The 11,448-nt window shown below is 34.7% G+C and overlaps 2 protein-coding genes across 4 annotated transcripts; one reads left to right on the top strand and one right to left on the bottom strand.

Annotated features, from left to right (window-relative positions):
- Nucleotides 1-713: 713 nt before the first annotated feature.
- Nucleotides 714-10,957, top strand: LOC112510759 (E3 ubiquitin-protein ligase FANCL). 3 transcript variants are annotated; one of them, XM_025116102.1, is made up of 13 exons: nt 846-954; nt 1,040-1,091; nt 1,485-1,547; nt 1,694-1,764; nt 1,956-2,034; nt 2,109-2,183; nt 2,274-2,388; nt 2,917-2,974; nt 3,061-3,132; nt 5,186-5,316; nt 5,389-5,512; nt 5,626-5,738; nt 10,894-10,957. In XM_025116102.1, exons 1-12 carry the CDS (start codon nt 941-943, stop codon nt 5,699-5,701), a joined length of 930 nt encoding a protein of 309 aa, XP_024971870.1. In that variant the 5' UTR covers nt 846-940; the 3' UTR covers nt 5,702-5,738; nt 10,894-10,957. The 3 variants fall into 3 exon arrangements, with proteins under 3 accessions (XP_024971878.1, XP_024971870.1, XP_024971860.1); XM_025116110.1 differs by lacking the exons at nt 846-954; nt 10,894-10,957 and adding an exon at nt 714-836 and having other exon boundaries at nt 5,626-5,946; XM_025116092.1 differs by lacking the exon at nt 10,894-10,957 and having other exon boundaries at nt 5,626-5,946.
- LOC112516096 (probable xyloglucan endotransglucosylase/hydrolase protein 6) lies at nt 6,120-7,420 on the bottom strand. The gene is made up of 4 exons (XM_025123138.1): nt 7,234-7,420; nt 7,057-7,157; nt 6,763-6,959; nt 6,120-6,681 (listed from the first exon to the last, which is right to left on the bottom strand). Exons 1-4 carry the CDS (start codon nt 7,418-7,420, stop codon nt 6,291-6,293), a joined length of 876 nt encoding a protein of 291 aa, XP_024978906.1. The 3' UTR covers nt 6,120-6,290.
- Nucleotides 10,958-11,448: the final 491 nt, after the last annotated feature.

Raw genomic sequence — 11,448 nt, forward strand, 5'->3', positions numbered from 1 at the left:
AATTCAAGATTACAAGTAATTATGCATAAGTACAACTTATTAAAGCTCGATGTTTGAATTCGTATAAATAACTGCGGATAAACATAATCAAATAGGGGATGAACATCTAATTTTAAAATATAAAAAATCTAAAATATAATTAGAATAATTATCGAGTTCGAACAAAATAAATAATTATTATCTTTATAAAAAAATTATATTATTATAACCAAATATAAATTACTTCGTTATTGTACATAAATTAAATTATAAAAAAGTTGAATTAAAAAATTATACAAAAAAATGAGGAATTTCAAATTTTTATGATATCTTCAAACATATATTTTTGTCAAATTTTTATGATATCTTCAAACATATATTTTGTTCAAAAATAAAAACGTCATCGCTTTCTCAAAATCACATAAAACCATATTATAACATCGACTGAGATGAAAAATAACATGAAATATTAAAATCACGATGTATCTCGCTTGCTGTATTGTGCGAGTACGCTTATAGTATGTATTAATAAACAACATTTTATTTATAAAAATGAGTTTTAACTTTTAAGAGTTAATCAAACACATTATCATATAGTATAGATAAGTAACATACAATATTTTATGTATAAAAGATAATTTTTAAGAATTTTATCAAAACTTTAGAAAATTCAGAGATTCATCAAACAGGAAATTCCCCTGTCAAATTGGGTTGATACGGGTCTTTTTGCCATCCCTCGGTTTTTCGGTGGAGTTGGGCGTGCGAAAGAAGTGGTAGTTGTTGGGCTGGAACGAACCCTTCCCACTCCCGCCGGTAGACGACGTCACCCAGCCCTTCCAAATTCCTGGTGAATCGAGGTGAATGCACACCACCTGTTTGATATGAAGTTCGCCTTTCTCAATGGATTCCAAATTAGTCATCGTGTGCTGAGTGTTCGCTTACCTTCTAATCTTACTATTCAATGCACTTATCTCTGTAATTCCTACAATTTTATCAACAAAATTCCTAATCTGCGCGCTTCATGTCTATTATTTTACATCAAATTTTGTTTGTTTTGCAGAATCTGTTCAAGTTTCCATCTCATTGTTTATGCCGGTATGAATATCAGCGAGGTAAGAATACAAAACTACTTCTACCTGGTTTTTCTTGCTTTCAGTTGTCTCCACTGTTTTCGGGGTGATTAAATAATCTCTTAGCCATTTCTCTCTGGAATTTTCAAAGTGGCACATACAGAGGAGCTAAAAAGACAAAAAGAAACATTTACTTTTCACTCGCTTGCGGAGGTGCCATTTGCAGACCTGAGTAAAAAGTGATATCTTTTTTGTCTTTTAACTCCTCCGCAACCACCGCAAGTCATGAAGGTGCCACTTGTGGAGGCGGAGGTAGTGACATTTTGGAAATCTCTGGTAAGAAATGTCTGAGAGATGATTTTGGTCTCTGAAAATGGCTATTTCCTTCAATTTCTCACTGTTTTCACTTAATGTGCTCACTGTTTGGTCAACCAGAAAAGCACTGAATGTCCAAAGTTGGCCCTGTCATCATCTTTCTCCCGTACGGTTTACTCTGAGGTGAGTTGATATTGCCTTTTCTTTCCTTTTTGTTGTGTAAGATCAAGTTTTTCATCAAGAGGATTTATTACAGTTAAATTGTTGTATATGTTACCATCATGTAGAAGCAAAACTCTTATATTGGATTCTATCCATTCTTATCCTAGATTGAAGAAATTGGATGGGAACATTTGGTGAAGTTGGCCGAAGATCTATCATTTGTTACATTTCGTGTTATGTATGATCCTCTAGCCTTCATATAGACAGCATGAAGTTTAGGCAAATGATTCAATTTTGCACTACTGTTTAGCTTCTCTGTTTTTTGATATTTCCTTGCATTGCAATTCAGGTCCATCTTGACATGATTCAAGGTCTACATCTTGTTTCTACCCTCAATTATACTCAAGATTTTTTTTTTCTGACTGCCAGTGACAAGAAGGAAAGAGTTCATGTGTTAGAGGTTTTGTTGAATAAATCTTATCCAAACTGCCCACCATCAGTTTCAGCTGTTAGTTATCTATTGCCTCTTTTGTCTCTAAAACAATTCCTGTTCCAGGATTAATAACTAAACCCCTTCATCAGGATGTACCTTACATATTCAATTTGGAATGGTCAACGAATTCAAGACTTATGGATGTTGTGAAGCAATTTAGACAGGTACAGAGGACAAACAGTTCGACTGTATTGCACTTTTGTATATTGGATTTTTTTTAGTAAAAGGTGTGATCTCCTGGTTGATGTGTTCAGCATCTGGAGAAGCTTCAACAATTTTGGTCCACATTGGAAGATATTGACCAATCTCTCTGGGTTTCTGATTCAGCACAGTTGCATCGTGCCACTCCATTCCGCCATATTAATATTGGTAACTTGTTTTTAATGACATATGCAATGAACTTATGTAGTTTCTTTCCGCGTCCTTCCTTACCTGGGGTGTCAAACAAGTGATCTGTTGACAAGCATATTATTCAGTTTGTTTCAACTTCGGGACTGTGTTTAGAAGGGAAAAGCATGAGCTTTTTCACCTAATATTATTTCAGAGGACTAAGCAAATCCATCCCTCTATGGCTCATTTAGGCTATTTGAGGCAGGGATACGACAGATAAGCTGTGATTTTCTCAGCTAACTTGTAATATCTTGTAGACTTTTCTGATTGTATGAAGTTGGCGAAAGTCTGAAAGGGAAGAAGAAAAATAAACCAAGTACTATTATCCATGAGCTTCACTGGCAAAAGTGTGTAGGCCCGGATACGCAGAACCATGTTTGAGATGCTAGCAGAATAGCTGTAGCCTATCCAAGCTGAACCATACCTGTGTAATTGCTCTGTTAATTTCCACCCGTCGTCCGCTCTTAGTTTGAGAAGTAATTTTTCTCTTTGCCTCTTCTTTTCCAGGAAATGATTGTTCTGTGATTTTATTGATACATGCAAGTAATCCAAGATCTTTACCAGAGTAGGATTGAATTCTATGAGCATCCTGATTGTTGTGGTTGCTGCTGGTAACTTCTGTTGACAGTAACATGTTCTATGTTGTGGTAGGTGTCATTTTATGGGTTCGGATGAAAAAGTAATATTGCTTCGGGATAAATGGCGGAGGAATTGCAAGAGATGGTATGCGTTTGACACTCGTATGTGGATACTATTCATTTCATGTTTCTAATTTTAATCCTAATCATGACTTCTTAAATTTATGAAGTGATTGAAATACTTTTAACATGCTGGGTCCTTGCAGGGTATTAGAGATATATTCTCAAGTGTTATGCCCTTTTTAATACCAAAACACCATTCTACATCTTTATGTGTCAGGCTTCAAACCCGACATGTTTTGAATGGTCTGCACAAATCTTTATTTAGCATGGATCTGTCTTCCAACATCAGCTTCCATTCCACAATGATTGAACTTATTCCATACTAAAGTAAGATGGAAATAGCACATGATATGCACCTATTTAACCAACAAAACACTGTTTTTATCGAGAATAAACTGTGAATCCAAGTACTTGAACAATTATGATTCAGGAGCTTGTTTTTGGTTCAGCATGTGTAACCAAGTGGCTTTTATGTCTAAGAGAGCTTGTTCTGTTAATTGTTAATATTCTCAATGCTGCAATTTGATGTTAGAACCCCGTATCATTTATAGATGGACATGCTACTTCAACCAACTACACCATGACTTGTATGTATAGAAGAAAAAATGATAAATAAGAGGATCCTTTTTCCATCCAGGTTTATCTTGCTGCAGCCTAGTAGGGATTGTGAAGTATGAGACATAGCTATGTTTAGAGAAACAGTTATAAGTCCATGCCTCTCATCATGACCAGGAAAGGAGGCCTGAAGATGGATTATAGCCTAAGCTTTTCACTATTTGTCTCCCCTCAAACTATCAGGAATGCCCATCAAAGACCTCCAGTAGTTAGATTATAGTTAGGAGTGGAATCTAAGTCAGCTGAAGACCTGCATGAATATTTGCTACATTGGAGTCCAAGCTTTGCTCCCTTAATCTTTGAACGGTTTTGAGGAATATGGCTTATCAGTACAGTAGCCATATATTAAGTGTGGAGATTTGGTCATTCTTAACATTTGCTCGGCCACTTTTGTGGGTATGTGACTGGGGTGGTCCTGGTGTCCTAGACCATGTGTAGCACTACCACAAAACAAAGTTTGAAAGAACATTATGGGAAGAGAAAGGCATCGTATAGTAGGCATAAAATCAAGGAAGAGTTCTTTGAGTTAATCAAATGACCCGATGGAACTCAGGGATAGCTGATGATACAAAGCTACATCCTGTTTGAGGGGAAGTGTGGATAAATATGATGTACCATCACCATTTCAGCACCAGGTACACACATTTCAAACTGGCTTAAGCGAATGTTGACACCGAAAGGCTGTAAGACAATTGTTTGATGGTTCAGTTCCAGTAGCTACAGTGTAGTGAAACTCTGACTGGTTATGTTAAAAAAATTCAGTTAGTTGGCCAATTGTGTTTCCATTACTTTATTATGTAGTGTGGTTACCACCATGCCTCTGCTCTTGCTTGTATATAAAGACCATAAGTTCTCTTTTTGACGATAACAGAAAGTTCTGCATCTTGCTTTCTCTTTCATTGTTTTAGACTTGCTCTGAAATACCACTGGCGAAGACTAGTAGAAACATAGAGAGCTCCATGTTTCTCTTCAAAAAGCTCTCCGTTAGATGGTGTCTTAAGATTTTGGGGAGGGTTGTGTCGAAGCTAACGTGTTGGTTGGTGGGACCACATACGGTGATTTAATTTTTTGTCTGGGTTCTTAAATGATCTGGGAAGGGGTTCGCCAATCACCTCCTTGGTGATAGGAGGGTATCCTTGTAAATGAAGTTGACATGTCAGTGCTTTATTGGTATAACAGAGCCTATAGCCTTGATATGTTTTGCACCCCTCCAACTGTTTTCTTTCAATGTCCTTTTGTTGCACCCCTTTTGTATTGGCCGGTGCGATGTTTCACAATGATGTCGTTTTCTGGCATCTTTGTTAGGCTAATTGAAAGTATTCTGGATCGATTTCAAAGCTGTTTGAATTTTGATTAATCATATCGTGTGGTTTTTAAATATTTTTATTTTTTAAACTCCTTTATCTTTGGACAACTTCTAAAATCTGATTCTTATATATCTATTATGTATGTTATTTTAGGATGAAAGACAAACTATTTACCGAGAATCTAGCAAATTTGTTAGAGGTTCACCTTCCAGGACCTCCAGGCGTTGAGAAAAATGACCAGCAAATTGAATGTGGAATATGTTATTCAAAATTCCTCCCAATAGGTAAATGCAGTTATCTACAACTCTCAATGCTTGCATGAACTTTTGTCAACCAACTTGGTGTTGGTTATATAGATGACGAACTTGGAGCTGAGAGTGGAGGCAAAACTGATTATACGTGTGAAAATAGCACCTGCAGCAAGGCTTTTCACAGTGTTTGCCTTAGGGATTGGTTACGTTCCATCACGACAACAAGGCAGTATGTAACCGCAAATTGCATATAGCATCTAAGTTTATCCGTTCCCATTTGGCGCCCCACTCAGTAACATGAAACAGCTTCATGACCAAGTCTTGTGCATGTTTATAATGCAGGTCATTCGATGTTCTCTTTGGGAGTTGTCCATATTGCTCAGAGCCAGTGGCAGTCAAAATTGGCCCACGAATGTAGATCATTTTCCGCTAAGTTTCTTATCCATGATCTCAAGGTAAGCAACCTATTGGCTCAATCTAAGCCTTGTTCTGATTTAATTATTTTCCAAAAAACATGCTACTTTATGATTTGCACCAATGTAGAAACAGTGTAGGGGCATTATGACTGTAGAAACAAGAAACGAGAGTCGTTCTTTAGTGGTTGTAAGACAGTAATACTTGAGGTATCTAGACAATATATAATGTTAATGAAACGTTTCTTCATACGACAAGTAGGATTCACATTAAATGGGTCCACATCAACTATTCAGTATTTATTGTTGTGGAAATTGTATTTAGCTTGGAACTTTTCAAGATTTTTTAGTTCAAGGAACTAAAGCATGCATAAAGCTAAGAGGAATGGGGAAAAGTAAAAAAATTTATTCACATAAAAAGAGGTATATAGTACGCATATCTTATTTCCTTTCACAATTATAGCCCAGACATGATTTGTCTCCTTCACAGTGCCGCAATTACTGTCATTGCAGTTAAGAAAAAAACATGAACAACCCACTTTCCTTACACCCCCTTCCTCACCAACAATTCAATTTCTATCCTGAAAATGGGATCTAGATTCCGGCCATACATTCCGGTGGGGTGATGGGGAACCGGTGTTTGTCTGTGCAATAATCATAAACCATATGGTTCAAGCGGACCCACCGGTAACGGCGGGCGGCAACAGGGTCCAGGTGTTGATAGGTAGCACCTTCCCACCAATTGGATGGGTTAGAGGTGCAAGTAGTGGGACCTGGGATAGTGCAGCCTTCAATGTCAAAGTCCTTATAATATGCATAAAAGGGTGCTTTGTTCCAATCTATTTTTTCAAGCCCACCCCTTGTTGCCCAATCGTCTGCTTCCCATAATGTTGAGTACACTCCCATTGGCTGCGTTTTTGGGAATGGGATTCCTTTGGCTTCATTATTCTTGTATACTCTGATAGGCACTTCATCCACATAAAACCTATCCATACACACAATAGGAATACATAATTTAGTTATAACGTACAGCTTGATCAGATTATTTGATTATTATGCAACTTACACCACATGTTGATGGTTCCATAGAATGGAATAAGTATGGAAGTCAGCGGCAGGGTCGAACCAAAGGTTGATCCTTTGTTCTCTATCACCCTTCCCATGAGCATAAACATTGGTTTGAACCGAGTATGGCTGCCCAGTTCGGTTCCCCAAGAACTCGAAATCAAGTTCATCACGAATTTGATCAGTATCTGAGTTCATCTGTCATGAAAACCATCTTCCTTTTTTCAGAATAGAGAAAAGGGGAGGGGGGGGGGTCATGTAGCAAGTTTTTTGATACAAGTATTAAGGATCTCACGTAAAAGGCAGTGACAGTGCCAGCAGAGTCTCCAGGAATGAGCTTAATCTTCATGCTCACACGTCCAAACAAGTATTTGGTTTTTGAAGCAAACCCACAACCTAAATCACATAATAATAATGTCATTAAAAATATGTTAAGTTTGGTATCACGGGTTTCATGTAGCAACTGACATACCGGAGTATTGGTCAAGTAGAAGCTGGATGGCCCTTCCACCATCAAGTTGCTTGATGTGGGAATCAGACCATGTTATCCGAAAATCCTGCAAGAACATAGCCGGTTTGGCGTTGGCCACAGGGGCAAGTGTGAGAAATGCAGTTAGGAAAAGAGTGAAAAGAAGGTAGTTAGAAAATACTGTGGTCATATTGAGATTGATATAATGTTGGATATAGGAAGGATGGGGTATATATATATATATATATATATAKAGAGAGAGAGAGAGAGAGAGAGAGAGAGAGGGCAGTGCTATGTCTGAAAAGTAAGGAGAGTAGGGGCCTTGTGTAAATTGGTTTTGCTTTCTAAAATGGGATTAAGAAAAGAGATGCGTCTGTGTGAAAGGGGTATTAGAAATAGAAAGTGATAGATATACAATTATTCATACATATAAGGAGATGACGTAAAGAGTATTACATCGTATCTAGTGAGGCAAGCGAAACAAAGCAAAGAAGATGGGGGGTCTAGTACGTATTGAGACTGAGATAACGTAACAAAATTATGATATATATGAATACGAATGACTGACTAGACAGTAGACATCATGATGGTAACAGTACTAGTGTACTTTATTGGTGTATTTACGGTCATTTTGTAATTTTTAAACTATAGGGGAGAAAAGTGTAACTTTCCACAAACGATAATGACCAAATTTGTAGTTTACTCTTAAAATATTAATATTGGAGGTCATTTGGGGACCAAATATAGGACTCTTATGAAAAGATGATCAATATAAATGAAGTCACGAACTAAATGAATTATTGCACTTGCGTCTGTTTACTATACTCTGAATAAAAATCTCATTAATCATTTAAACGTGCATTTGCAATTTTAATTAATATATATTTATTTATTTTTATCATTATTTTTTATTAAAAGATAGGATGGTATCAGCCTGGACAAGGGGGTAAGATCCGCTACCTTGACCATCTTCTGAAGTTTTAAATAATCTAATGATCAAAGGCTGTAAGGACGGGTTGCTCCCCCTGAAACGATCTTATTCTATTTGTGGGATAAAAATAAATAAAAAAGGAGGTTAACTTGAATGGTCTTAGTTCCTTACTATCAAAAATTAAATTGTTAAGTTTGTAAGCACATGATTGGTGGATATGAAATATGAAAACTGGAGATTTTTTATTCATATATAGAGGTGAAAACAAATAAAAACCCTAATTGTGCTAAGTGAAGACTAATCCTAACTAATTTAATTAATGACCATAAAAAAGGTGAATATCTTATAATAAATAAGAAAATTCCGACAAATTCTAATTTAAAAAGGGAGTAAGATATTTGACCTAATAATTCTATTTGGGAAACTAATCAAATCTGTGAATCTCTTATCCTCTCTTCTTGATGCTCAATAAATATTATAGTTTTTATAATTTAATAATTTACAACACCACATTTTTAATCTAAAATACTTTAATTACATTAAAACTTTTAATTAAACCAAGTGGCTGTTTACCAAACGCTTATCTGGGTAAATGCTTATCAAGTCACGTTACCTTACTGGACGAATATGACAAGAACAAAAAATCTTACTCGGTAAGATTGAGACAAAGAACAAGAGTCTTAACCGGTAAGTGATGTCGACAACTCTTACCACGGTAACAGCTTATCGTGTAAATTATGCATACGGCACCGTTTTGGTGGACTAAAATCTTATCTGGTAAGTAAATAATGATGTTGAATTTTTCTAGTTAGCACTTATGGAGTAATTTTTTAGTAAACAACCCCTAACAATTGGTTCTACTTCTACCATAAAAATGTTTCTATACGCTTTGCATAAACCACTGTTTTGACTCATGCACACATCCCACAACATTTGGTTCTACTTCTACCATATATCATTGGAACTCATTCTTTTACCATTAGCTGTCATGTTTTTTTTTTTTTAACCATAACTGTACCAGTCAATTTACACGTACCTCAGATAAAATGTACTGATTTGGGATCTTACCCACACATTAATTCACATCTTGTTTTTTCTATTGAAACTTGCATCCTTGACACCCGAAATGATCCAAAAATCAACTAGACCCTCGAGAGCAAATGATGAGTCGACAACAATGATGCAATTGCAATGCAAAAATAACAATAATAAAACAACAACAACAACAACAATAATAATAATAATAATAAAAATGCGAGTTGAAAAATGAAAAAGTAGTTGATAATTTCAAACATCATTGAAAGCTGTAAATTAAGTCCCCTTTACCAAACACTTGTCTGATAAGCGTTTATCCATAAAATTCAACACTATCGTCTACTTATTAGGTAAGATTTTAGTCCACTAAAACGATATCATATGCAACGATTTACCCGGTAAATGCTAACTGTGGTAAAAGTCATCATCACTTACTGGATAAGACTTGGTGCTTGTCATCACTTTTACCGGATAATATTTTTGATTTTTGCTATATTCATCCAATAAAGTAATGTTACTTGGTAAATCCTTACCTTGATAAATGATTCATATTTCGGGCCTAACATAAATCATAGTTTCATATCTTGATGACGAAACCCTCAACACATTTTGCTTCACTTTATGAAAAAACACACATATAACCTAGAAATCAATGACGATAAATAAAAAGCATTGATAAAAGTTACAAATTAATAATTAAAATACTTTTTTCGTTTTAAAGTAAATGTTTATATTTTTATAATAGTTTGTTCTAAAATAAATGTTTAATTTCAAAAATAATCGTTTACTTTCTAATTTGATCCTTAACAAACAGGTGGAGAACAATTTTCTCTTATTGTTAAGAATCAAATTAGCATTTAATTAATTAAAAAACTACAATGACTACATATTTCTTAAAACTACATTTATTTTTTATCGTGTAGACATTTGTTTTAAGATAGAAAGTAATGTTATGTCTATTAGCAACCTAATGAGTTTAATTAGATTCACAACTTATTCAGTCAACTATATATTACTGTTTGGTAGTGGTTTAATAATATAAAAAATGGTTTATTCAGTAACATTTTGTAGTAAACTTTACACAGAAAGACAGATTCTTTCCAAACATGTCATTCCCAATTAAAATATATATTTTTTCCTTTATAAGAAAACACTACCAAATTAGTGATAATAATATTTAAAGATAACTTACCGTAAAACCAACCAAACAATCCTTAAATCTTTAACCATAAAAAACAAGCTTATGAAAGCATTTAAAAGCTATGAATGAAACCAATCAGATGCTATTTTCTTACGCAATTAAATATATTATTTTACTAAGAACATTTTTATTTTTGAATCATATAAAATCCATTTTCGTTATTTATTCTTGAAATATTAAATATTAAATATAAGTTTTAATTTGAAAAAAAAGTGGATGGTGGTCCTACAAGTAAAGTGAGGAAGGGTAAAAACATCTCCATCCAATCATCTCTCGCTGTCTCTCGTCCTTTTTCCCTCTTCTAATAAATTCAAATATACATAATTTTTTCCTTCAAAAATAAAATTATAATATTTTTCTATTTCAAATTTTTTTATTTATTTTTTTATTACTTTTAATTTATTTATTGCCTTTAAATATTTAGAGACCGCTTACCATATGTTGATTGAGGTAGGTGCTTACTAGAAATAATAATCGCTCTCATTTATTTAATCAGGTAACATTCTCGGCTATCAATATAGATTGTTGTGAAGCGTTACCGATTTAAGAGCTTACAGGATAAGAGTATTTTCCATACTTCCCAGGTAATATTTTTTATCCTTGCTACATCTTTTACTGAATAAGATTCTCGGTTCTTATCTTTCTCACCTGATAAGATAAGTGACATCCAGTAAGCATTTGGTGTATGACCTCTTATGAAAGAATTATCCTATCTTTGTTCTTTTTAACGATTTCTCCTTTCTAACTCTTTTTATTTTATTAGTATGAGAAGCAATTTAAGTCGACTGTGACTTTTTGTTGATTCTTGATTTAAATGGTTGCATATAAAAGTTTCACGAAAGGTTTTGTATGTTTTTATTCGTCTGAATGATTCAGCAATACTACAGTACCACTTAATTAATCGGGTTGAGGACATTTGAACAACTCAACCCAATGCTTGCGGTTTGGAAAAATCTTAACCCAACCCAACCCAACCCGTATGGGTTGGTCGGGTTAGTCGGGTTGGTCAGGTTGATACTTTGGTATATTAAAATATTCTTCTAACCTTGAA

This window comes from Cynara cardunculus (genome assembly GCF_001531365.2).
Source record: "Cynara cardunculus var. scolymus isolate 2C chromosome LG 1, CcrdV1, whole genome shotgun sequence".
Taxonomy (NCBI): domain Eukaryota; kingdom Viridiplantae; phylum Streptophyta; class Magnoliopsida; order Asterales; family Asteraceae; genus Cynara; species Cynara cardunculus.

What these genes read in the sequence shown, in the direction of transcription:
- LOC112516096 (XM_025123138.1), bottom strand. Translation starts at nt 7,420, where the DNA reads ATGACCACAGTATTTTCTAACTACCTTCTTTTCACTCTTTTCCTAACT. An exon ending in GCACTGTCACTGCCTTTTAC is followed by an intron (nt 6,960 to 7,056) that starts GTGAGATCCTTA and finishes TTTTCATGACAG; the next exon opens with ATGAACTCAGATACTGATCA. An exon ending in TGGAACCATCAACATGTGGT is followed by an intron (nt 6,682 to 6,762) that starts GTAAGTTGCATA and finishes GTGTATGGATAG; the next exon opens with GTTTTATGTGGATGAAGTGC.
- LOC112510759 (XM_025116102.1), top strand. An exon ending in TTTGTTACATTTCGTGTTAT is followed by an intron (nt 1,765 to 1,955) that starts GTATGATCCTCT and finishes TCTGACTGCCAG; the next exon opens with TGACAAGAAGGAAAGAGTTC. An exon ending in TCCATCACGACAACAAGGCA is followed by an intron (nt 5,513 to 5,625) that starts GTATGTAACCGC and finishes TTTATAATGCAG; the next exon opens with GTCATTCGATGTTCTCTTTG.